This window comes from Eubalaena glacialis, chromosome 8, assembly GCF_028564815.1.
Source record: "Eubalaena glacialis isolate mEubGla1 chromosome 8, mEubGla1.1.hap2.+ XY, whole genome shotgun sequence".
In the NCBI taxonomy this organism is placed as follows: Eukaryota; Metazoa; Chordata; class Mammalia; order Artiodactyla; family Balaenidae; genus Eubalaena; species Eubalaena glacialis.
In genome coordinates this window covers 3,340,099-3,367,507 of record NC_083723.1, presented here as the reverse complement: position 1 = coordinate 3,367,507, position 27,409 = coordinate 3,340,099, and the positions used below count along the sequence as shown (strand labels likewise).

The window sequence follows — 27,409 nt, the reverse complement described above, 5'->3', positions numbered from 1 at the left end:
TGTATATATTTAAATATCAGCTGTAATAATTGGCAGCAATAAAGCAAAATTAACAGTGAAATATTATCAAGGAGCAAGAATGGCAACATTTGAAAGCCTAATCCACTTACGTTTAGCCTAAGTGATGTGCTCATAAAAGGGCATCCTGCCTCTGTGGGCTTCTCACCGGAGACAGCGTGTGTTTGAGAAGAACTTGGCAGTCCCCTGTGGCAGCCAGGACCCACCCAAGAGGACAGAACTGGGACCTAGGGTCAACTGTAGCAATGCTGGAGTTTAATCTTATAAAACAAAATAGCAGTAGCTCCCTGGCAGGCAGGTAGTGGTCCTCAACCAATTGTGTGCCTAAGAGTCTTGGTACCTGAAAGCAGGCCTACGGCTCTGGTTCCATTCGATCCATCACTGTGGATCCCTGAGCCTGGTCTGAGTTAGAGGATGCCCACACTGGAGCATTCAGAGCGTCCCCGTCTCAGGCCTGAGAAATAGAAATGCCGCAGAGACCTTTGCAAATCACCCGACAAGGATGAGAGGAGATGCTGTTTCCAAGCAGACTTGTACTGCCGATGACCTTGTGTAGGAAACTGCTTTTGATTTTGGAATGATGTCTGCCTTGCCAACTCCTCCTTAGCGATAGAAAGTGTAGGTAGGGCCCTGTGAAAACACTCACGGTGATGGATTTCCAAAAAGGGAGGGGCTACCTGGGAACCTTAGACAGTATTAATTAGTAGTTTATTCCAAGTTCTTTCCCTTGCGTTTGGTCTGATAAATGTGCTAACAAGAGATGCTGGGCCAAGACGGTGTCTATAAACATGCAGACAGCCCTGCAAACGTGAATGCTGGAGCGGCTGGTGTGCGGGCTTCCTGCGGCCCTGGAGGTGGGGAGAAGAGTGAGGTGTGGTCCCAGCTCCACAGGACGGGCACTGGAGTGGGAGTCCGTGCTTGGCAACAAGCTACAGGTACAAGGACTTTCCCGGCAAGGCCAAGTGATTGCTCTTATTTGACTTACACGTAACTCGGTCCCGTGTTCTTCAATTCTTTCTCAAATCAGCATTAAACAGGGATCACTTATGTCTGCTTGGGGTTTGTCTGGGGCTCTGACAGCCCTTCCTGGCATGTTTCTCTTGTAGCCTTTGAGAGCTGTGATATTTCAGCATCCCCTTTAATCCTACTCACATCTTTATGATGTCATATAGTGTGTGCATTAAAAATGACTTGAATTTTTTAAATTGAAGTACCGTTGATTTACAATATTGTGTACGTTTCAGGTGTACAGCACAGTGATTCAGTTATATATATATATACTTTTTCAGATTCTTTTCCCTTATAGATTATTACATCATATTGAGTAGAGTTCCCAGTGCTGTACAGTAGGTCCTTGTTGGTTATCTATTTTATATACAGTAGTGTGTATACGTTAATCCCAATCTCCTAATTTATCCCGTCCCCCCCCTTTCCCCTCTGGTAATCATAGATTGTTTTCTATGTCTGTGAGCCTATTTCTGTTATATAAATAAGTTCATTTCTATCATTTTTTTTAGATTCCTCATCTAAGTGATATCATATGTCTTTCCCTGTCTGACTTGCTTCACTTAGTATGACAATCTCTAGGTCCATCCATGTTTCTGCAAATGGCATTTTTTCATTCTTTTTTATGGCTGAGCAATATTCCATGGTATACATCTTTTAAATAAGAATGTATTTTGTCCTGAGATCATGCAATATATGAGTTACAGGTGGCTGTTAAACAGTCAGACCATTAAGGCCCTTCCACACCTGAGGTAAGGAATGGCCACAGGCTGATGGGGAGCAAGTGGTGAAGTTACATTAGGGTGTCTGCTGGGGGCCTCCCAGGGTGCTGCTAGGCTGAGCCCTTGGACCCCTTTCCACTCTTGAAGCCACATTTCAGAGCGCTGTGCTGTGCTGATGAGTGAGCTGGGAAATCACCCCACCATATTTTGCTGGTCTGATTGCCTTTCAGCTTGTTTCCAGGCTTGTGACTCCTCTTGGCTGAGAGAAATTACCCGTTGCTGCAATACAGGTATTGGCCTTTTTCTCCTGTATCATTTCATAAGCATATCCTAGCGTCAACAAGATACTCTGAGCTCTTAAGGCGTAAGTCTCTGTTAAAAAATCAGCACATTTATTTCTCACTTGTTTCTCCTTCCTCAGCCACATCAGTCATTGGTCAGCATCCTATGGAGACTCTGAGAAGGGCAGGCAGGGCCCAGTAGGTGACAGCTGTCCCTATTAGGCATTAGGTTTCTGCCCTCTGGTGTCTGTAGGAGAGGTGTCCATGGCATCCCAGGCACAGGAACTTACGTACTTACCTGCCACTCAGAAGAAGACTTTTCAGACTGTAGGTAACACAGAACTGGGTGGCATAACGGCTGACAAGTGAAATTCGTACAGAGCTTGGTTATCCGTCATGCAGGGCTGCAGAACTTAGACATAGATGAATGAATTTAGGTTGAAAAATTTTGCATGCGTATCGCAGCCTAGGTGAGACCAGAGTCTATTGTAGTTCGTGTGAGAAGGAGCTGAATATTTTAGTTGGTTGCAAGGTCAACGTTCTGAGAGGTCTGCATTGCTTTTGTCTACTTCTCTGAGCACTGGTCCTTCCTAGACTCATTCGGTTTTGCTGTGATATAATCAGGTCAATCCTGGGAGGAGTTGTTGGTGGCCACGGTTCAGAGCTGGGGGTGGGTGACTCCCACCCCTAAGGTGGGGGCTTTGTTTCCCACCCAAAAGCTGACTGAGCATCTCTAAGTTTACAGATGGACTCACATCTGGGTGAGAGGTTGCCATCCCAACCCTAAGACCCTGTAATTTTGCATTGGAAAAAATAGAGCACTTTCTCCAAAAAGCCAGAAGGAGACACTTAACCCTTTGAGTTGTGGAGCTTGCTGTCTCTGTCCAGCCTTGAGTAGCCACAGGTGGCCTTCATCTGGATAATGACATCAACCAGAATCATCTTCTGCAAGTGGCCACATGTTCTGTCACCCTGATCTCATCATCCAGGCTGAAAGGAGGCCTGCTTTCTCCTGGAGGATTGGAGAATTACCTGTCCTCTGCAGTTTCTCCAGGAAATGTGAACATTTATGCTGAGGACAATCAAAATACAAAAAGAAGGATGTGACCATTTAAAAAGAATTTTAATAATCTATGTCAGCTCTGTGTATTGGGGGTGTTCCCTGGAATGCTGACTCAAGGTTTCTGTGGTTGACCACTGAGGCTGGGCTTCGTGTGAGCTGAGCAGGAGAGACTCACCATGTGCCTTGCCTGTTCCTGGTTGACCAGAAGGCTGGGTTTCACTGCTGTAGCATCACTGGGCACATGGGCCGCTTGGCTGATGCCTGGGCCAAAGCATGACCCTTCTGCACTGTGGCAGGGCTTGGCTCCCCCTCTGTACTTCCAAGCTTGTGGCTTCTGTGGAAGCGATAAGTACTTTATTCCATGGTTGTGTGTGTGTGTGTGTGTGTGTGCGCACAGCCGTGCACGGCATGCACACACATGCATAGAAGTGCCTCTCTAGAGAAATGCCAAATGCCAGCTTTTTAAATGGAAAGAAAAGAATGTGAGAAGGTCTAAAGTAAATGATGACTTCTGTATCCGTATCCCAGACGTTCCAAGGAAAACAGTGAAACACATTTGTCAGAGACTCACATCTGTGAACCAGCAAATCCACCAACACCCTAGAAACAAGAAAAATCGGTTGATTCACTCATTTCAGAAAATGGACCAGCCAGTTTAAAAATTACTCATAGGGGAGACCTTCAAGATGGCAGAGGAGTAAGACGAGGACATCACCTTCCTTCCCACAAATATATCAGAAATACATCTACATGTGGAACAACTCCTACAGAACACCTACTGAACGCTGGCAGAAGACCTCAGACTTCCCAAAAGCCACGTGGCTGACAGGGTCTTGGTGCTCTGGCCGGGTATCAGGCCTGTGCCTCTGAGGTGGGAGAGCCGAGTTCAGTACATTGGTCCACCAGAGACCTCCTGGCTCCGTGTAATATCAAACAGCGAAAGCTCTCCCAGAGATCTCCATCTCAATGCTAAGATGCAGCTCGACTCAACGACCAGCAAGCTACAGTGCTGGACACCCTATGCCAAACAACTAGCAAGACAGGACCACAACCCCACCCATTAGCAGAGAGGCTGCCTAAAATAATAATAAGGTCACAGGCACCCCAAAACACACCACCAGACATGGTCCTGCCCACCAGAAAGACAAGATCCAGTCTCATCCACCAGAACACAGGCACTAGTCCCCTCCACAAGGAAGCCTACACAACCCACTGAACCAACCTTAGCCACTGGGGGCAAACACCAAAAAACAATGGGAACTACGAACCTGCAGCCTGCGAAAAGGAGACCCCAAACACAGTAAGTTAAGCAAAATGAGAAGACAGAGAAACACACAGCAGATGAAGGAGCAAGGTAAAAACCCACCAGACCTAACAAATGAAGAGGAAATAGGCAGTCTACCTGAAAAAGAATTCAGAGTAATGATAGTAAAGATGATCCAAAATCTTGGAAATAGAATGGAGAAAATACAAGACACGTTTAACAAGGACCTAGAAGAACTAAAGAGCAAATAAACAATGATGAACAACACGATAAATGAAATTAAAAATTCTCTAGAAGGAATCAATAGCAGAATAACTGAGGCAGAAGAATGGATAAGTGATTTTGGAGATAAAATAGTGGAAATAACTACCACAGAGCAGAATAAAGAAAAAAGAATGAAAAGAATTGAGGACAGTCTCAGAGACCTCTGGGACACCATTAAACACACCAACATTCGAATTATAGGGGTCCCAGAGAAGAAAAGAAAAAGAAAGGGACAGAGAAAATATTTGAAGAGATTATAGTTGAAAATTTCCCTAATATGGGAAAGGAAATAGTCAATCAAGTCCAGGAAGCACAGAGCGTCCCATACAGGATAAGTCCAAGAAGAAACATGCCAAGATACATATTAATCAAACTATCAAAAATAAAATACAAAGAAAAAATATTAAAAGTAGCAAGGGAAAAACAACAAATAACACACAAGGGAATCCCCATAAGGTTAACAGCCGATCTTTCAGCAGAAACTCTGCAAGCCAGAAGGGAGTGGCAAGACATATTTAAAGTGATGAAAGGGAAAAACCTACAACCAAGATTACTCTACCCAGCAAGGATCTCATTCAGATTCGATGGAGAAATCAAAACCTTTACAGACAAGCAAAAGCTAAGAGAATGCTTTTACATTTTACAACAAATATTAAAGGAACTTCTCTAAGCAGGAAAAAAAGAGAGAAGGAAAAGACCTACAATAACAAACCCAAAACAATTAAGAAAATGGTAATAAGAGCATACATATCGATAGTTTCCTTAAGTGTAAATGGATTGAATGCTCCCACCAAAAGACATAGACTGGCTGAATGGATACAAAAACAAGACCCATATATATGCTGTCTACAAGAGACCCACTTCTGACCTAGAGACACATACAGACTGAAAGTGAGGGGATGAAAAAAGATATTCCATGCAAATGGAAATCAAAAGAAAGCTGGAGTAGCAATTCTCATATCAGACAAAATAGACTTTAAAATAAAGGCTACTACAAGAGACAAAGAAGGACACTACATAATGATAAAGGGATCGATCCAAGAAGAAGATATAACAATTGTCAATATTTATGCACCCAACATAGGAGCACCTCAATACATAAGGCAAATGCTAACAGCCATAAAAGGGGAAATCGACAGTAACACAATCACAGTAGGGGACTTTAACACCCCACTTTAACCAATGGACAGATCATCCAAAATGAAAATAAATAAGGAAACACAAGCTTTAAATGATACATTAAGCAAGATGGACTTAATTGATATTTATAGGACATTCCATCCAAAAATAATAGACTACACTTTCTTCTCAAGTGCTCATGGAACATTCTCCAGGATAGATCAAATCTTGGGTCACAGATCAAGCCTTGGTAAATTTAAGAAAATTGAAATCGTATCAAGTATCTTTTCCGACCACAGTGCTATGAGACTAGATATCAATTACAGGAAAAAATCTGTAAAAAATACAAACACATGGAGGCTAAACAATACACTATTAAATAACCAAGAGATCACTGAAGAAATCAAAGAGGAAATAAAAAATATCTAGAAACAAATGACAATGAAATCACGACGACCCAAAACCTATGGGATTCAGCAAAAGCAGTTCTAAGAGGGAAGTTTATAGCAATACAATCCTACCTCAAGAAACAAGAAACATCTCAAAGAAACAACGTAACCTTACACCTAAAGCAATTAGAGAAAGAAGAACAAAAAAACCCCAAAGCTAGCAGAAGGAAAGAAATCATAAAGTACAGATCAGAAATAAATGAAAAAGAAATGAAGGAAACGGTAGCAAAGATCAATAAAACTAAAAGCTGGTTCTTTGAGAAGATAAACAAAATTCATAAACCATTAGCCAGACTCATCAAGAAAAAAGGGAGAACACTCAAATCAATAGAATTAGAAATGAAAAAGGAGAAGTGACAACTGACACTGCAGAAATACAAAGGATCATGAGAGATTACTAAAAGTAACTATATGCCAATAAAATGGACAACCTGGAAGAAATGGACAAATTCTTAGGAAAGCACAACCTTCTGAGACTGAACCAGGAAGAAATAGAAAATATAAACAAACCAATCACAAGCACTGAAATTGAGACTTTGATTAAAAATCTTCCAACAAAAAAAAGCCCGGAACTAGATGGCTTCACAGACGAGTTCTATCAAACATTTAGAGAAGAGTTAACACCTATCCTTCTCAAACTCTTCCAACATATAGCAGAAGGAGGAACGCTCCCAAACTCATTCTACGAAGCCACCATCACCCTGAGACCAAAACCAGACAAAGATGTCACAAAGAAAGAAAACTGCAGGCCAGTATCACTGATGAACATAGATGCAAAAGTCCTCAACAAAATACTAGCAAACAGAATCCAACAGCACATTAAAAGGGTTATACACCATGATCAAGTGGGGTTCATCCCAGGAATGCAAGGATTCTTCAATATACGCAAATCAATCAATGTGATACACCATATTAACAAACTGAAGGAGAAAAAGCATATGATCATCTGAATAGATGCAGAAAAAGCTTTTGACAAAATTCAACACGGAGTTATGATAAAAACCCTCCAGAAAGTAGGCATAGAGGGAACTTACCTCAACATAATAAAGGCCATATATGACAGACCCACAGCCAACTTCGTTCTCAATGGTGAAAAACTGAAACCATTTCCACTGAGATCAGGAACAAGACAAGGTTGCCCACTCTCACCACTATTATTCAACGTAGTTTTGGAAGTTGTAGCCACAGCAATCGGAGAAGAAAAAGAAAAGGAATCCAAATCAGAAAAGAAAAAGTAAAGCTGTCACTGTTTCCAGATGACATGATACTATACATAGAGAATCCTAAAGACACTACCAGAAAACTGCTAGAGCTAATCAATGAATTTGGTAAAGTAGCAGGATACAAAATTAATGCACAGAAATCTCTTGCGTTCCTATACACTAATGATGAAAAATCTGAAAGAGAAATTAAGGAAACACTCCCATTTACCATTGCAACAAAAAGAATAAAATACCTAGGAATCAACCTACCTAAGGACAGAAAAGACCTGTATGCGAAAAGCTATAAGACACTGATGAAAGAAATTAAAGATGATACAAACAGATGGGGAGATATACCATGTTCTTGGACTGGAAGAATCAACATTGTGAAAATGACTGTACTACCCAAAGTAATCTACAGATTCAATGCAAACCCTATCACACTACCAATGGCATTTTTCACAGAACTATAAGAAAAATTTCACAATTTGTATGGAAACACAAAAGATCCCAAATAGCCAAAGCAACCTTGAGAAAGAAAAACGGAGCTGGAGGAATCAGGCTCCCTGACTTCAGACTATACTACAGAGCTACAGTAATCAAGACAGTATGGTACTGGCACAAAAACAGAAATACAGATCAATGGAATAGGATAGAAACCCCAGAGATAAATCTATGCACATATGGTCACCTTATTTTTGATAAAGGAGGCAAGAATATACAATGGAGAAAAGACAGCCTCTTCAATAAGTGGTGCTGGGAAAACAACAGGTACATGTAAAAGTATGAAATTAGAACACTCCCTGACACCATACACAGAAATAAATTCAAAATGGATTAAAGACCTAAATGTAAGGCTAGACACTAGAAAACTCTTAGAGGAAAACATAGGCAGAACACTCTATGACATAAATCACAGCAAGATCCTTTTTGACCCAGCTCCTAGAGAAATGGAAATAAAAACAAAAATAAACAAATGGGACCTAATGAAACTTAAAAGCTTTTGCACAGCAAAGGAAACCATAAACAAGATGAAAAGACAACCCTCAGAATGGGAGAAAATATTTGCAAATGAAGCAACTGACAAAGGATTAATCTCCAAAATTTACAAGCATCTCATGCAGCTCAATATCAAAAAACACAAACAACCCAATCCAAAACTGGGCAGAAGACCTAAATAGACATTTCTCCAAAGAAGATATACAGATTGCCAACAAACACATGAAAGGATGCTCAACATCACTTATCATTAGAGAAATGCAAATCAAAACTACAGTGAAGTTATCACCTCACACCAGTCAGAATGGCCATCATCAAAAAATCTACAAACAATAGATGCTGGAGAAGGTGTGGAGAAAAGGGAACCCTCTTGCACTGTTGGTGGGAATGTAAACTGATACAGCCACTATGGAGAACAGTATGGAGGTTCCTTAAAAAATTAACAGTAGAACTACCATATGACCCAGCAATCCCACTACTGGGCATGTACCTTGAGAAAACCATAATTCAAAAAGAGTCATGTACCACAATGTTCATTGCAGCTCTATTTACAATAGCCAGGATATGGAAGCAACCTAAGTGTCCATTGACAGATGAATGGATACAGAAGATATGGCACATATATACAATGGAATATTACTCACCCATAAAAAGAAATGAAATTGAGTTATTTGTAGTGAGGTGGATGGACCTAGAGTCTGTCATACAGAGTGAAGTAAGTCAGAAAGAGAAAAAGAAATACCGTATGCTAACACATATATATGGAATCAAAAAAAAAATGGTTCTGAAAAACCTAGGGGCAGGACAGGAGTAAAGACGCAGACATAGAAAATGGACTTGAGGACACGGGGAGGGGGAAGGGTAAGCTGGGACGAAGTGAGAGAGTGGCATGGACATATATACACTACCAAATGTAAGATAGATAGCTAGTGGGAAGCAGTCGCATAGCACAGGGAGATCAGCTCGGTGCTTTCTGACCACCTAGAGGGGTGGGATAAGGAGGGTGGGAGGGAGGCTCAAGAGGGAGGAGATATGGGGATATAAGTATATGTATAGCTGGTTCACTTCATTATACAGCAGAAACTAACACACCATTGTAAAGCAATTATACTCCAATAATGATGTTAAAAACAAAAATATTTACTCATAAAGTGAGAGCTAAAACGTAGCCAGAGTGTGGGAGGGGATTGCCTGTGAGGTGAGATCCTTACTGGAACATGGGACTTTTGAAGGAAGTGGGATTCGGGAAGGAGCCGGCAGCCTGGACACACCAGCTTGTGACCCTGAGGAGGGGAAGGTGCCAGGGGAGCTGCCTGTGACTGACATTAGTGGGGGGAATTGTCCCCCCCCCATGGTGGTGTTCAGAACCCGGGCACTTGTGACCTTGCCGAAAATCTTCCAGAGAGGTGTAGACCCTGGCGTTTCACACTGACTCACAGAGGATGAAGGAAACAGTGCGCCCCAGGCAGGGAGCCCTCTGGACGACGCCCAGCCCTCAGGCTCGGATACAGGGCACGGGATGTGGGGGCTTGCAGGTGCCTGTTCGATAAAGCGGGATGGCCAGCCCTGTGCAGCCCTGGCCAGGGGACCTGGCACGGGGAAAGTAAGGCTTGTCTCAGGGAGTTGGAAAATAATCCAGAAACAGAGGCTGAGGTTTCTGTGTTAAAATCAGAAATGAGGGCTTGAGTGTTTACGTGATAATAAATAGATTTTTGATTATATTATTATATAATATACATTATATAATACATTGTTATATATTAGTGTATTATATTAGTATATATTATGTTATATATGTTGATATATATTATATATTATAGTATATTATATGATATATAATATGCTACAATATATATAAGTATTATAATATAATAATACATTATATATTATATATGTGTGTGAGTGTGTGTACATATTCACACACACACGCACTCACGCCCTGAAATGGCGATGGGGTGCCGTTGGTTAGAGACCCACTGGAGCTATGGTTCCCTGCAGGACGGGGCGCCGCGGGCGGTCCTGGCGGGAGTACCAGTCACCCAGGGTGTCCTCTGCTGGGCTCTGGAAAGCCCACTCTCCGCACTCACCCCTTGGCCTCCTGTGGGCCTGTTCCTGAGGCATTGGTAGGGGAGCAGATCCCAGGCAGCTGTGGGCCAGAACCAAAGAGGGCATTTGGGGAGGAGGGCAGGGCTCCCGGGGAGGATGCTCTTCAGAGCTGGGGTGCTGATGGGGGCCTGAGAGGAGAGAGGCCGAACACAGCCTCACAGGTGACAGAGTCTCCGGCCTCAGGAGCAGCTGCATCTGAGAGAGAAGGTGAAGGGCAGTGGGGCCCCGGCAGGCAGGTCAGGAGGGTACGTCCGCTTGGGAAGAGCACCCAGACTTTTGCTTAAAGCCGGTGGCGTTGCCCCTTCGAATCCAGCCGGGGAGACGGATGCTAACAGGGGCCCAAGGCGGGCTCTGAGTCCTGAGAGAAGAAAAGAGAAGGGAAGGAGACTCTCTCCCTTCCCTTCTGGGCCCCCCATCACTCCTGCTGCCCTCCCCCCTGCCCTGCCCCACACGACCCAGGATAGAGAGAGGCAGCCGTGCCCACTGGCCTGTAAGCCCCTAGGTGAGGTGGCCCCAGAGGCGGGGCTGCCCCAGGCTGCGGTTGGGACTCTGCTGTGAGTGGGACAGCCTTTCTCCTCCCCTTCCGAGTACCTCCCGCTGTCAGGCCTGGACAGAAGTCCTGCCCTGCTGGTTTATTGAACAGGCATCCCGCTAGCTCCCCACATGCCACCAGAAAGAGGAGAACGTTGCACCTCTCCCAGGATTGCAAACATAGCAACAGGGAGATCCGCTTCCCAGTTTCCTGATGGGTTGTAGCAACCATGTTCAGTAACTGTTGTGGTGGTCCGGTGTTCCTCCTGGCTTGTTCGCCTGGGACTGGAGAGATTGGACGGAATCCCTCGGATGTCCCTTGGTGTCCCCTCTCTGTTACCTGCTTTCGGGTGGGAAAACTTGCATCTCCCTCCCATGGCCCCTCTTCTAACCCTCCTCTTCGCCGGGCCTCTGGGCTGGCTCCACCCCTGCAGCTCCCCTGCAGTCACTATTTTCCTTCCCCTCATTTTATTTCCAACAAGCGTTAATGTCTTAAAGGGAGAATGCAGAGCGGGCACAGGTCAGAAGAACTGCAGAATCTTGTCCCTAAAAATCAGGCTCACAGGCAAGCATGGGGCTCCATGAGCAGGTGACAGGAAAACCTGAAGAAACCTGCAAGGCTTTACATGTGAACATCACAGGTGACCTGGGCCGTGTGTGCCCTGAGGTCCCCTCTCTGTGGCCAGGCTGGCATGCACTGGATCAGCTGTGTGTCTTGTGGGGCGGTGGAGCCTCAGAGAGGGGTCAGGGGTGGGGTGCTTTGTTAGTTAATAGTAAAGTTGCAAAATTTATGAATGATTTACTTAAAACAGAAGGAAGCTGTTCAAGGGTGCCCTGGAAAAACATTGTCCTTCACTTCCTAATACGCTTTTCTGAGGGAAAGTGTGAGGGGCAGAGATCTTGTACAGATGCTCCCTGTGGAGGTTTGTCATGCGTGGTAACCCCTGCCACCATGGGGCTGCGGACCAGAAAAAAATGTCGGAGGCTGATGCTGTAAGGTCTGTCCTGAGAGAGAAGGAAAAATGAGCCACCTCTGCCCCGGGCAGCGTGAGTGGTGTGGTGCTTTCGGGGAGGAATCTGCAGCAGTGGCTCTTCACCTTGACTTTCAAAGCAGACGCCTAACAGCCAGCGAGCCCATGAAAGGACGCCCAGGTCACGATGAGCTAGAAATATGCAAACCCAAACCTCAGTGAGGTGCCCCTTCGCACCCGCTAAGATGGCTATCATTTTTTATGACAGGAAAATAAAAAATAAGTGTTGGCAAGGACGTGGAGAAATCGGAACCTTCTTTCATTGCTAGTGGAAAGGTACAATGGTGCAGCTGCCGGGGAGAGTGAAGCGTAGACCTGGCAAGTCTGCTCCTAGGTGCCCACAAAACTTGAGGGCAGAGTTTCAAGCCAACACCTGTAGGCAGATGTTCACAGCAGCTCTAGTCACAAAAGCCAAAAGGCGAAAACAACCCGCATGTCCGTCCCCAGATGAATGGGCAAACAGAATGTGGACTCTCCATGGGAGGAAGGACTATTCAGCCATGAGGGGAAAGGATGCTCTGACACAGGCCGAGCACGGAGGAACCTTGAAATCTTCACGCCGAGTGAAAGAAGCCAGGCCTGGAAACCACGTGTTGTTTGACTCCGTTCATGCGAAGGAACCAGGACAGTCCATCCAGAGTCAGAAAGCAGATGGGTGGTTGCCAGGGGAGATGGGATGAGCAGTGGCTACTGAATGGACCCAGGGTTTCCTTTTAGGGGGATAAGAAGTTCTGGAACTAGATGGTGGTGGCTGGACTACACGGGGAAGGTGCTTCATGCCTCTGAACTGTACACTTTAAAATGGTTAAAATGGTAAATCTTATGTTACACGTATTTTGACACAATAATTTTTCTTTTTAAAGAAAAACAGCAGATGCCTGGTCCCATCCCAGAGTTTCTGCTGAAGTTGGTCTGGGGTGTGGCTGGTCTTTCCCATCTTTAAAAGCTCCGGGGTGCGGGGGAGTCCTGATGTGCGACTAAGTTCTAGAACCTCTGTTCCAGTGCCAGCCTGCCTGGCTCTTCTACTGTCTGGATGTGGCCCCAGGCATCCGCTCTCTCTGCCTCAGTTTCCTTCCCTGTGAAAGGGGGTCCTGCGATTACCTACCTCAGAGAGCTGTCACATGATCAGATGGGTTGATGTGTGGAAGCTCAAGGCCCCCTCATGTATCTGTTGTTCTGCCTGAGTCTGGGGACGAGACCCCCTTCTTCACCCGCAGCTCCGGTTCTCTGCTCTCGGCCAGTGTCCAGTCAGACTCCCTTCTGGAAGGGGGACCACCCTTCTCTGTTTGTCCAGGACAATCTTCAAAATGCTTTTGCCCTGGGCTTCCCTGGTGATCCAGTGGTTAAAACTTCGCCTTCCAATGCAGGGGGTGCGGGTTCAATCCCTGGTCAGGGAGCTAATATCCCACATGCCTCGTGGCCAAAAAACCAAAACTTAAAAACAGAAGCAATATTGTAACAAATTCAATAAAGACTTTAAAACTGGTCCACATCAAAAAAATCTTTGAAAACAGAATGCTGTTGCCCCATGTTCTTTCCAATTGGGCCTTTTTCCTGGGCCACTTGGATAAGGGTCCCATTTTGGATACTGGAATTTGTGATTGCTGTCCTACAGCACGATGCCTGTAGATAGCAAAGGTTGATGGATGTCTTTGCAGGTGAGAGTGGGGTGCTTGGACAGGTGAGAGCTGGTCTCCTCAGCTGAGAGACGATTGAATCACACCTACACTTCCTGCTTCTTAAAAAACCCTCCTATTTTACTTGAAGATGAATTTGCTGGAAGAGAAATCTAATCAGTTTAGTTTCCTCCACCTAATGACTCGGTTACCTAGAGTTAGGGAGAAGCCTTCCTGATCTGATCCAAGAGTTAGAAATCATCTGGTTTCTGGCAGAGAGATTTGTTCTCATTTTAGTTTTGTTTCTCTATGGGGATGAGGCATCTTTTCCGTCAGCCCTGAAACCCAGCCAGTACCAACCGACAGACAGGCCCCCATTTCCTTCCCTCATCTAGCCCAGGTATCGATGAAATGCACAGGAGCCGCTTGACATGCGAGGCCTGATGTCCTTTGGAGGAATCCATTGATCTCAACTGTGGCTATGTAGGAAATCTTACTCCTGATGAATTTTAGTAAACAACTTACAGATCAATATTCAAAACCTGCTACGGTACAAATTTTGGGAAATTTTGCACATTTTAAAGGGAAACCTTTGTTATGAAGGTTTTATTGTTCGTGTGAATTAGCACCATCTCCCCCCCACCCCCGCCGCCAAAATTGTGCTTAATTGAGTTTGCCTCCGTTGAAATCTCACATAGAACCACAGCAAGCCAGCACAGACGCGCGCACACACACACACACACACACACACACGTGCGTGGAGCCCTGGCCCCCCTCATTCTCCTGCTCCCCATGCGTTATGCTCACCACCCCCCCACTCACCATCACACCACCTCCCTCAGTGTTCTTCCTCTCCTCTCCTCCTCCACACCCCCTGCGGAGCCTGCACACTGACCCCTGGGGCCCCTGCGCCCTCCCCGTCAGGACCATGGCCTTCCTGGGGCCGGGCATCGCGTGTTCTACATCTTTGAATTACACCAAGACTTGTTTCCTTTTCATTCACAAGCTTTTCAGAAATTTCTGGCTTTCTAAAATGGTCCTGGTGAAAGTGGCCAATTATGAATAATCAGTATATCCCAAGCATTCCCATCTTCGCTAACAGGTTTTGGTTTTCAGAAGGTCCTACAGGAGAAGGTTCGGACTAATCCAGCTCACCTTCAGTTTCTTCCCTGAGTTTTGTTACAAGAAAGATACTACCAGTTGGATGCTCTGGCACACTTATATTTTCCTGTAAGTTCAGGGAAAATCCTGCCAGTGGAGAAATGATCTGAAATTGTTGTGATGCTTGTAACCGTCAGAGAGCTTCTATGACACAGTATTTTGTTGGCCAGATAGCTTCTGCAACTTATCTTCTATAGAAATGCCTTTCCTCAGGCATCCCCTCGAGGCACTTGGCGCAGAGAATGGCCGTTTCCCGCTCACATCGCAGAGTAGAAACTAGATTCATAAGTTCCGTTTCTCTGCCCATCACGGGGATTCGTTCTCACGAAGCTGGTGGGCTTCAGCCTCTTGGTTTGCCCTTTACTCTGAATTGATGCCAGATTTCCAGGGCGTGGGAAAACTTGGTGTCCTCTGGCCGAGGGATGCAGCCATGGGTGTGTCCATCAGGAAGGCTGTTCTCCTAGGATAAGAAAAAGCAGGCAGAGCACACCCTTGAGGAAGGGAACTTTGCCTGGCCCAGTGTCCAGGATGGTGCCAGCAGCCACAGGATGGGAAGCGATGTTCTCTGCTTTCACATCAGAGGAGTTTTGATAGATCTGGGCTGCTGTGCCCAGAGGATCCCTGTGAGTGTGGGCAGGACAGCGGTGTCCATCCATGCCACCTGGTTTCTGTCGTGTGGTCCTGCCTTAGATCCCTGCCAAAGCCTGGGTCCGAAGAAAAGGCGATGTGGGTAACGGGTCTGACTGCAACTTCTCTCCCACTTGATTCTTTGACCAAGAAGGAAGGAAGGAAGGAAAGAGGGAGGGAGGGAGGAAGGAAGGGAGAAAAGGAAGAAAGGGAGGAGGGAAGGGAGGGAGGGAGAGAGGGAAGAAGAAAGGAAGGAAGGAAGGAAAGAAAGAAAGGAAAAAACAAAGCTGTATGAAATCCTTTGAGAAGGGGGCAGTGTGGTGGAAGGGGAGGAGGGATGCAGGGCAGCTTGGGAACTGACTAGTTGAATCCCATCCCCAGGGGCTCAGGCATCCTGAGGAGCTCAGCTCATTTCCTTGGGCCTCAGTTTTTCTCACTGTTAAAACTCTGAAACCATGCCATCCTAAAAGCATCTGGTCTAATTTAGAAGCATCTGATGCTGAAAGGATGGTTGATGGCTATTTTAGACTGTACTTACTGTAACCAAAATATTTTCCTCAGTATTTAGACCAAAACCTCTACCTGAATTCCTCACCAACCATGTCAAAAGGTCCACTTGATCACGTGATTGGTTCTCACAAGATAAATAGTCTTTTTTTTGCCAGAATGAACATTTTTGAGAAATGGGAACAAAATAACTCTTCATCCTTACTCTTTTTTGGAATCAATGTAAACAGAAAGGTTTCAAGTACAGCATTGACCCATTTGTCTCCAGAAGCATATTCTAGCCAGTGTTCACAGCTGCCTTACTGTTTATAGGGACAGATGGCTCCCCTTCGGCTGTGACGTGGATGCTGGTAGAGCCGCCTGGTGCAGACAGCATCAGGAGCTCCAGCAGAGGACACACACGGGGCAGTTGGGCTCATGTGGAAAGAGTGATACCCACCTTGGGCGCACTCGGTGTCCTGCCTGGTACTGATCTCTGATCGATGACAAGCAAATGAGTCAAGGAGAGAAGCTGCTCTTTGCAGCGCCTGTGCACCCCAGAATCATTCTAGGGAGACCCAGGGCTCCCAGAGCTTTCCCTGGGGTTATACGGAGCTGTAACAACTGTGCCCTCTGCCTGTAGTGCTGGCCCCGCAGAGACCACTGTGCCTGCGGTGACGTTCCCAATGGGTTAGAGTCAGAGCTAATCCAAAGGCCAAGCCCACGGTCACCCACCCAGCCCACTTCCCAGCTCAGCTCCTTGGGAAGCCCCCGGGGTCTGTGCATCTCCCCACAGAGAAGCTCAGGTCGTTTGTGTCAATGAAAAAGTTGTTGCTGCCGTAACAAAGGGTGTTGCAGCCATCAAGCCATCACATTACAGCTGCCCTGACAGTGAGCCCTGAGGGAACTCAGGATGGAAACAGGGTGCCTGCCATCACACCATCAGACACTGCAGCCGCCAACCCCCCGCCCCCTGCACTGAAGGTGCACCCTGAGGGGATTCAGGACGAGAAAGCATAGGACACTGGCCCCAGATAGGTGAGGTGCACATCAAAGGGATGGTTTCAGTGAGCCCAGATTCTTGCATCTTCCCATACATTGATAAGAGCTAAATTCCTTAACTTGAGATGTCTGGTTTTCTTTCATTAACAGTAATCTTTTGATGTTCCGACGACCTGGTCTTTCTTGCAAAAACTCCTATACATCCTGGTTCCCCCCTTACATCTTTGGAGTGGTCCCTCAGAGCAATCCGAGAGGCTGCGTCCCGGGTTTAAGTCCTCGGTTTTGTCCGCTGAATATAACATAATTCTCAACTTTTACGTTGTGCATTTTTTTTCAGTCGACATTTGCAAAGTGGCTGCGGTGACATCCAGATAGAAGGAGATCAGGTCTTGCTGAGATAACGAGTGCATTTCAAATGGAAACAATCAATTATACATTTTTTCATTTAAAATTTGAGATCTCTGGCAAAATCAACCGTCGCAGGAGATGTTGGTCTCCTCTCAGGCTGACACCCAGATCCTGAAATTGTTTCCTAGCTCTCCACTCCCAGCTGTGTGTGTGAGATGGGATCAAGTTATCATTTTATACTGAATGTATTAAATTCCTGGGCTGTCAGCAGCGATACAGATACACCGAGTTTAGTACTGTTTCCCATCTCACTAGCCCTCCAGGGACAGCAGGGGAGGTGTACACCCCGCCGTCTGAAGTCCCACGAGCTCTGGGTGGAAAAGGTTGGGTTTGCTTTTTCCCCTTTTCATTATCCATTGCTTTTTCTTAATGATTTATTGGGCTTCACTCGCAGGAGAAAAACTCCTGAGAAAATCTGGTGCGACTGTAAGAGCCAGAATCTGTGGATCTTGTTGCCAACCTTTGTAGAAAGGCATGACTCACTCCCCTACCAGAAAAGGGCTTGATATTAAAAAAAAAGTTATTGACCAGTTTGGACAGGAGCAGGAAATGAGATCCCTCCCGCAGATAAGCCGTGGTCTGTCCCCCAGGGAGCCTGGCCGCTCTGTAGCAGGAGAGAACCCTGAAACTGGAGTAGGAGGGCGTGGACTAGCCTGTCTAGACCCCAGGCTACATGGACCGCACTCTTGGTTTACCATTTTGTTTTATGTTGTTGTGAATGAGCATCTTAAAGGACATCCGATACTTAACAGTGTTTTCATCCAAATTACTCTGTGGGTTTCTTTTCTACATTCTGTGTACAAATTCCAGGAGTGGGAAAAGAAGGAAACAGGAGTTAAACCACAAATATTCTCTGGGCAGCCGAAATGTTTTGGCTTCCCATGGGTTGAAGGTTGAGAAACACTCTTGTGTTTCAGAGTCGAGAGGGGCTGGTGGACCAAGATCTAGGGGACCCTGACATTGGGGGGGTCGGGGGCGGGGTTAGGGGTGGGGAGAGATGTTTGTGTGTTCTCTAGAGCAGATTTGGCTAAAAAACCTGTTGTGTCAAAATTCACTTCTGTTCCAGAGACACAGATAATGGATCGAGTACAGCCCATCGCCTGGGATAACAGGTGCCAGGACTTGCAGGGGGACCTGGATGGGTGGCTCTGGGGTCCAACTTTCTGCTGCCCAAGGCCATCTCACTGTTGCCCTGATGAGGTCATTCTTACCAAAAATACTTATCAGAGGAGAAGGAAACCACATAGGTGGGACATCCCTAATGTGACAGAAACATGCTAGGTGCTGACCACAACTTTGAAGTAAATGGAATGCCCCCAATTTTAAAGATGGAGACATTCCTGCCTGTGTGTGCGTGGTGGGTGCTGGGTCAGCCCCTCACCTCAAGAAGGAGTTGACAATCTCAGATGTCACAGTGCTCTAAGGGCTACAGGATGACAGAGGTAGAACCTGAAATAGATACAAAATGGGTGAGCTGTGAAGTGCTTTTAAGGGAGTGTCCGCACAGAGCTGGGAAAATGCTCAGGGCACTTAAAGGACTGAGGTGAGTTCAGAGTGGTGCAGAGGGGCCCTCCTGGCTCGCATCGTTGTGGTGAGGACTGAAGCAAGTGGGATTGGAAGTTCCCAGTCTAGACAGGGTGGAGGGAGGAAAAGCAGTTAGTGTCAGGGGTGTAAAATGCATTGTCGCAAACATCTTGTTTATGGGATGCCAAATGGGTCCAGGCACACTCCAGAGATGTGGGCAGTGGGTGGAGTTCTCCGTTGTATTTCACAAGTTTTAACAAACCTCCATGGCATGAGTTTGTACCCCCTTGAATGTGGGGGGGCATTTGAGCGATCCAGCTACCCAGTGCAACACTTCCCCAGCTCCAGACTTGGACCAGTCAAGCCCTTGCTCTGGTTTGCTTCATTTGCTTAATTTTATCATCTGGACCCTGTATCTCTGAGTGAATTTAAGTTCTCGTGTCTCCTTGTGTGTTCATGGTTGCTATGGAGGTAGATGTAAGGCAGAGAAAAGTATTTAAGAGTTCATTTTGCATTGGCTTATTTGCTTAGTAACGAGTCTAATGTCTGCAGAACTCAAGGATTGGGAGAAACATGGACATTTTTTCTTTACATTTTTTTCTATGGGAGCCTCGGTAGGGGTCGATGGGTTTTCTGGGTGTTGGGCTATTTCCTGTGGATCCCTCACCTATTCCTTATGGGGATTCTGCATTTGATGAGCAGTGCATTTGATGGTCAGTGTCTCACAAGGAAGCATGAATTGGCATAAAAAGCAACCTTCAGGGATTGGGTTTTCCTTTGATGTTAATATTTAAGTACAAGAAAATCTGAGTCTCATGGATAAAGAAGATGTGGCACATATATACAATGGAATATTACTCAGCCATAAAAAGAAACGAAATTGAGTTATTTGTTGTGAGGTGGATGGACCTAGAGTCTGTCATACAGAGTGAAGTAAGTCAGAAAGAGAAAAACAAATACCATATGCTAACACATATATATGGAATCTAAAAAAAAAAATGGTTATGAAGAACTTAGGGGCAGGACAGGAATAAAGATGCAGATGTAGAGAATGGACTTGAGGACATGGGGAAGGGGAAGGGTAAGCTGGGACGAAGGGAGAGAGTGGCATGGACATATATACACTACTAAATGTAACATAGATAGCTAGTGGGAAGCAACCGCATAGCACAGGGAGATCAACTCAGTGCTTTGTGACCCCCTAGAGGGGTGGGATAGGGAGGGTGGGAGGGAGACGCAAGAGGGAGGAGATATGGGGAGATATATATATGTATAGCTGATTCACTGTGTTATAAAGCAGAAACTAAGACACCATTGTAAAGCAATTATATTCCAATAATGATGTTAAAAAAAAAAACCACCTAAAAAAAAGAAGAAAATCTGAGTATCAAAAATCTTCTCAGGAAACTGAATGATAGTATAATTGGCAGAACAGAATAGAATTTGAGGCTGAGGGCAGGTAATGCGGGGCTGTTGCTGAATGCGATGAGTTTCCTGTCTGTATTTGTTTCAAATATGGTGAACCAATGGTTCAGATGAAAGCTAACCCACAAATTCATTGTGTGAAACGTGAGAGTAGAGTTGCCCACCCACTCATTTCTGCAAATGTGGACTCAAGGGCCCTCCGGGTACCAGGAGATGCTAGGAGCCAGGGACACGGCCATGGGTGCAAACAGGGAATAATCGTTGTCCTCATGGGGCTCACATTTACATGATAATTATAATAGCACATATCAGATGTTTACTTTGTGCCTAGAACTCTCAAAGGCTCTTTCATCTGTTGTAACCCATTCAGTTCTCACGATTTCTTTGTGATGGAGGTGCTGTTATTGACCTCAATTTTACAGGAGATAAACTGAGGCAGAGAGAAGTTAAGAAACCTGTCCAAGGTCACACAGCTTATCAGCGGCAAAGCCAGGAATTGAGTCCAGGCAGTGTGTCCCCCTCATCTGTGGGCTGACCACTACACTGCACTGGCCTCGGTGTGGACTACACCGGGCGGGGACACCAGTGCTGGGGAGGGACGGGGCAGGGCGGAGGGCACAGCGCACAGCAGGGCAGGGGGTGGGCTCCATTTCAGTTTTAATTTGGAATTAGACTGCTAGTTCTCTAAATGCCCTTCCTGCACTAACACTCATATGATTCTATTAAGCAGGACCTAGGAGGAAAAACTGGAAAAATATATATGTGCCTTTAGTCTGTTCCCTGGATATAGACCTTGCTCCTTGGGAACAATTAATTAGTGTGTTAGGTTGAATTTATTTTCAGTTGATTAGGGATCTGTCATGAAGTACTGCATTTGGTGGTCACGTAAAGTCTTCACAGCAGGCTGTTTATACTACCCGGCCACTTGTTTGAAACTTCTCAAAGTTAGAAGAAACCTAAGCCCCTTTCTGGCAGCGGGTGAAGTACTTCTCGAGATGGCAAAGACGGGCTTCTTCTCCAGCAGAAATATACTTCTTGATCTGTTCCCTCCTCTTTTCAGCATCTAAGTGCTCACTCTGATGACAGGTTAAAAATTTAAGGAGGTTAATTCACCACTGCAGGTGGGTTGAGAATCTTCCATGATTCTATCTGGTAAGAATTCCTCTTAGAGCTTTAAAAAGTCTGCTGTTTCCTTCATGATTAGGAAAATAAACCTCACACCAGGAGGTTTGTCCTGCCATGGGGTCTGTGATCATTTTCCCAGCAGAGTGAAAATAAGAGTTTTGTTCCAGCCGTTCAAGCTGTCCATGGAAATGATGCTGGGAGAAGTTCAGGTGGGTGGTGGGCACTCGGCTTTCGTGTCTGAGCCTTCGTACGCCGAGAAGCATCTCGGAGTGATCAGGTTTTATGTTTGCCTCTTCCCCCGACAGGGCTGCTTGACGACCCCGAACTCCCCGTCCGTGAATCCCCGTTCCACTACACTGGGTCCATCGCTCTCCCTTGGCAGCATCTCAGGGGTGTCGGTCAAGTCAGACCTGAAGAAGCGCCGAGCGCCTCCCCCTCCGTCCCTGCCCCGCGCGGGACCACCCGTGCAAGACAAGACGTCGGAAAAGGTAGGGAGAGGGCGCTGCTCAGGACCAGGGCCCCCGCTAAATGAACCCATGAATTTTCTGGAAGGAGCCTATGCTCCCTGTCATCCTTCAAGCTTGTGGCTTTAGCAATGAGATGGTTCAGGGTGAAAAGTTAAGCTTTATTCAGAAGTCAAAGTGAGATGCCGCGTCGCTTCATTTAGGGAAGATCGGAAACTATTTTTGTGCCTTCAGCCCTTAAAGGCTTAGGCTTGTTGATTAACATTTATTTTATCTTTAGCTTTGAAATTTGGGGCACCATTGCTTAATGAGAAAATTGCAGGCACTGTAAGAAATCTGGAGTGTGTATAAGATGGGGATGACACGTAATATAGTATAGGTGCCCAAATAAACCGCGTTCGCAGGACAGCTGAGAAGGTGTTTGCACGTGAAGTTGGTTTCTATGTGACATAACATCTATTTAGGGAGGCCTTGTATCTGTGGAGCCTTCGGAGCAGAGGAATGGCTTTGCACGTGACTGTCCCGTGGTGACCGGGCAGAGCCAGCGTCCCTAGCGGCTGGCCTCTTACTCTGGGCTTCTTCCTTCATCCACCTGATGATTGGCCTTGAAACACTATTTGACATACCAGACCCTCATTTTCCAGAGGCCAGGACACTCTTTGACAGTTTTTCTGGCTTAAAACGTGACACTGAAAAAAATTATTTGGGTGGAATGTGGCAGGGATGACACCCAAGGGTGGCCAGGACGGACGATGTGCTCTGGGTGCTTTTAGAAGCCAAGCTCTCCTGGGCAGCAACAGGAGTGGTCCGCAGAGACCCTGAGATGCGGATCAGCCTGCAGTGTAAGGAGAAAGACCCACTATTCCTCACTGAGCTGAGATGGTTCCCGACGACTTGTCTGGCAGCTTCCTGGGCAGATACCGCCCCACAAATAGCAACATCTATGTGGAGCCCCTTTAAGCCCAGCTCTCCTCCAGCAGGAGCTGACTCTCCTGACACTTTTCTCCTGCTGTGGTGTTGCTTGGCTGGCCCGGGTCTGCTTCATGGGGTCCATAGCATCACACCCTGCTGGTCTTGAGGTCCTGCCCTTTTGTGCTTATTCATAAACTGACTTTCCTTAAAATAAATTAGAAACCACGTCTGTACCTTTCAGACGGGAGGCTTGGCCCCTGTATCGTGGTTAGCAGTCACGTTAGTGGCTCCGTGGCAGTGTCATGACACCTCACTTCCTTTCCTTTCCGGCCTGGTCATCTGTCTGTCCGTGTATCATTCTGTCTGTTCATCGGTCACCTTTCTCAATCCCTCCAGGGGTGTTCTTTATCCCTGGTCTAGAGACACCCCCGTTTCCATCTAACGGTCTTTCCATCCACAGTCCTCGCAGTCTGTCTGAAAAGCCTGTAATGCAACACATTTTACAAGAAAACTTTTGATTTTTATGTTTTTTAAACAGTTTCTACTACTACTAATTTATTTTGAGTTTTCCATCATATTTGCACTGTCTTTTGATAAAAGAAATGTAGGCACAAACCAAGCTGGCATTGTTCTGCTGTACGCATGCCCAACTAGACAGCTCAGACTCATGAACACAGAGCTACTTCCCGTGGGGGTCTGCAGTGCGTTTCACCCCTTATTTTGTGGGGAGTTAGATTTTGAACTTTCTCATGACACAGAGCATTCTTACAGCATTGAGCAATTTTCAGCCACCTACCTCGGGGGTGTCTTGTTGCTTTTGATGGGGAGGGGTATTTCTTTAGTGGTGAAAAGTGTGAGTTCCAATATCAGAATAATTTAAGCTTTATTTCAATAAGAGTTGCATTTGCCTAATGTTATAGAATGTAGATGCTACACTGCATCAGTATTTTTAAAAATTTTATTGAAGTATAGTTGATTTACAATGTTGTGTTTAATTTCTGCTGTATAGCAGTGACTCAGTTTTATATATATATTATATATATATATTCTTTTTCATATTCATTTCCATTATGGTTTATCACAGGATATTGACTATAGTTCTCTGTGCTCTACAGTAGGACCTTGTCATATGTCCATTCTATGTATACTAGTTTGCGTCGGCTGATCCCAAACTCCCCATCCATCCCTTCCTGACCCCTCACCCCCTTGGCAACCACAAGTCTGTTCTCTATGTCTGTGAGTCTGTTTTTATTTTGTAGATAAGTTCATTTGTGTCCTATTTTAGATTCCACATGTAAGTGATATCATATGGTATTTGTCTTTCTCTTTCTGACTTACTTTGCTTAGTATGATCATCTCTAGGTCCATCCATGTTCCTGCAAATGGCATTATTTCATTCTTTTTTATGCTGAGTAGTATTCCATTGTCTATATATACCACATCCTTATCTATTCATCTGTCGATGGACATTTAGGTTGCTTCCATGTCTTGGCTATTGTAAACAGTGCTGCAATGAACATTGGGGTGCCTGTATCCTTTCGAACCTTGTTTTTCTCCGGACATATGCCCCAAAGTGGGATTGCTGGATCATATGGTAGCTGCACCAATTTACATTCCCACCAACAGTGCAGGAGGCTTCCCCCCTTTTCTCTACACCTTCTCCAGCATTTATTGTTTGTAGACTTTTTAATGATGGCCATTCTGACCGGTGTGAGGTGATACCTCATTGTAGTTTTGATTTGCATTTCTCTAATAATTAGAGATATTGAGCATCTTTTCATGTGCCCATTGGCCATCTGTATGTCTTCTTTGGAGAAATGTCGATTTAGGTCTTCTGCCCATTTTTCGATTGGGTTGTTTGTTTTTTTGTATGGAATTGTAGGAGCTGTTTGTATATTTTAGAAATTAAGCCCTTGTCAGTCGCACCATTTGCAAATATTTTCTCCCAGTTCATAGGTTGTCTTTTCGTGTCGTTTATGGTGTCCTTTGCTGTGCTGCATCAGCACTTTAAAAATTCCTTCTATCCAGAGAAGTTATCTTTTTCAGATTTTTATGTGCTTATCCAGAGTGGATAAAGTCGGCTTGAGTGGGAAAATGTATATTAAGTAGAGACTCGGGAATTCTGAGTGAAAAATAAATAGTACTGTATACACTGCAGAATGAATAGGGTTCCCTCTGAGGCAGTAAAAGCTTCTTTACTGAAATCCGTTTTATTTGGCACAGAATGAGTGGAGAAATTGACTCACAGCAGCCATCTCCTTTTTTTAAGAATATGAATGGCATATGGATTAGATTTAAGCATTTGCTATGACCGTGCTTTTTTTTTTTTTTTTTTCTTTCTAAATGAAAGGTATTTTGTTATTTACTAATTTCTGGGAAAGGAACCCAAAAATGTATTGTCGTTGGGGAAGAACGTCAATTCCTTCTTCCTGAACTTCCTCCCATATAAAGATAAGATGTTTGTTTGGAAAGCCTTATTTATATGCAACTGTTACTAACACGAATATCCTGAATCAGGAGGAAGGGATTATTTTCAAGGCCATGACTAGTTTATAGGAAAATGGGAATGCTTAGATTTTCTTCTTTTAAAAGACTTTTTTCTTATCAACTAGTATTAAAAATTCAGTACAGTAGCCCCTTCCTGTCTGTGGGTTTCCCCATCCTCGGATTCAACCAATCATGGATCAAAAAGAGTCAGAAAAAAAAATTCCAGAAAATTTCAGAAAGCAAAACTTGAATTTGCTGTTTGCTGGCAACTCTCTACACAGCATTTACATTGTATTAAGTATTATAAGTCACCTAGAGATGATTTAAAGTACACAGGAGAACATGGGTAGATTATGTGCAAATACTGCCCTATTTTATAGAAGGGCCTCAGAGTCTGAGGATTTTGGTATCTGAAGGGGTCCTGGAAACATCTCCCCACTGAGACTGAGGGGCGACTCTATTTACTTTTTCAGGTCTTAAAGGCAAAATAATTTCAGCTATCTTCCAGGTCATCTGAAACTTTTAAAAACTGTAATCTTTGTCTCAGAATTTGCAACCTGCTTATATACTCATGATTTGAGTATTTGTTATTTCTAGAAGTACTTTTCGAGAAGATTTTTCCAGAGGCGTTTGAGCCAGTGAGAGAGATGGGTAGCATCCTTGTACCAGCCCTTCGACAGAGGGGTCAGTGAGACGAGGGAAGCCACGTGCCATTTTCAGAAAAAGGTGGAACTGCTCTCTGCCTCAGACCTTCACCTCTCGTCCCAGTGCCTTGAATGAAGTTTTAATTACGTGGAACGTTCAGACAGGAATGATCTATACATTAGGGCACCATGTGCTAAGTCAGTATTTTTCAAGCTTGAGTGAGCATCAGAATCCCCCCAAAGGGCTTGTGAAAACACATTTTCCTTGGCTCCATACTGAGGGTTTCTGATTCAGTAGGTCTGGGGCCAGGCCTGAGAACTCGGGGTTCAGCAAGTTCCCAGACAAACCCCACTTTGAGAACCACCACCCCACAGACCTCTACCTGCCCCATCTGCCCGCCCAGAATTTGGACTAATCAGATGTGAGAGCAGCAGGTCTACTCAGTATAAATATTTTTAACAGATCTGGAGAGATTCTTCGGCACAAAAGTTACCACCATCATGCACCGTTAGCTGAGGCCTAAAGCTATATATTAAGATAAATGAGTAGGTCCCGCTTCTTCTCACTGGGACCTGGGAAAAAGGACAGAGGAATTGCCTGTTCCAGACGGGATCTTTCTCCCTCTTTCATCTTGGAGGGGCCACACTGTCCTCTCCACCCCTTGCTCCATGCTGAGATGACCCCTTGCCTTGTCCTTAGCCCTGCACAAGGGCTTGCTGCATCTGTGTTTGTGTCAGAGCCCCCTTTATACAACAAGTCTTAGCAACGGACCCCAAGGAGACTTGCCTTCCTGTCATTTGCACACATTTCTCCCCCTGGGACTGCTCTTGGATCAGCATGGGTCAGCATTCAGATCATGAATAGGGGCTGAGGACACAGGTGCCCGGGTGGACAGCCCTCCACTCACTCGCTGGTCGTCAGTTTCCTCCTCTACAAAATGGGAACGATCAAAGCAGCCTCCCCAGGTACACAGGGTAGAGGTCAGAGCAAGGCCCCTGGAGCCGCTTCCTGGATTCAGATGCCAGCAGCTCTGTCATTCCTGGGAATATGATCTTGGCAAGTTGCTCCACTTCTGAGACTTGCTTTCTTAGGTGTGCAGACTGTACTGTGGAGTGGAGGTGAGAGCTGGCCCCAGGGCCCTGGGGAGTGGAGGAGCCAGGGTGCAGGGGGCCCGGCCAGGGTCCTGCATTCACCAAGTGGAAGATTGTATTTAAAGATCAAACTCTTTATTGATAGAAATACCAAATGTATAATGAAAAGTTGCCAAGCCCCTGGAGCAGGCTTATTCTGTTAAAGGATGCCTCCTTATCTTGGTGGCATTTTCCCCTCTGGGCACAAAGCTCAAACAGCCTACTCACTAGTCCACACCTTCGGAGGATTGTGGAGGAGAAAGCAGTTGGTCATCCCTTTGGAGCCCCTGTTTGAGATGAAGAGACTAGAATACTGTCAAGTCATCCTTCCTCAGGGGACTCA

General features: G+C 45.4%; 1 protein-coding gene across 8 annotated transcripts in view; it reads left to right on the top strand.

Annotated features, from left to right (window-relative positions):
- The window catches only part of COBL (cordon-bleu WH2 repeat protein), a 270,191-nt gene that overhangs the window by 130,624 nt on the left and 112,158 nt on the right, over positions 1 to 27,409 (top strand). For all 8 annotated transcript variants that reach the window (XM_061198313.1, XM_061198310.1, XM_061198308.1 and 5 more), the window contains one exon: positions 21,734 to 21,916. In XM_061198313.1, coding sequence (XP_061054296.1) covers positions 21,734 to 21,916 — 183 coding nt within the window. The remainder of the gene's footprint in view (positions 1 to 21,733; positions 21,917 to 27,409) is intronic.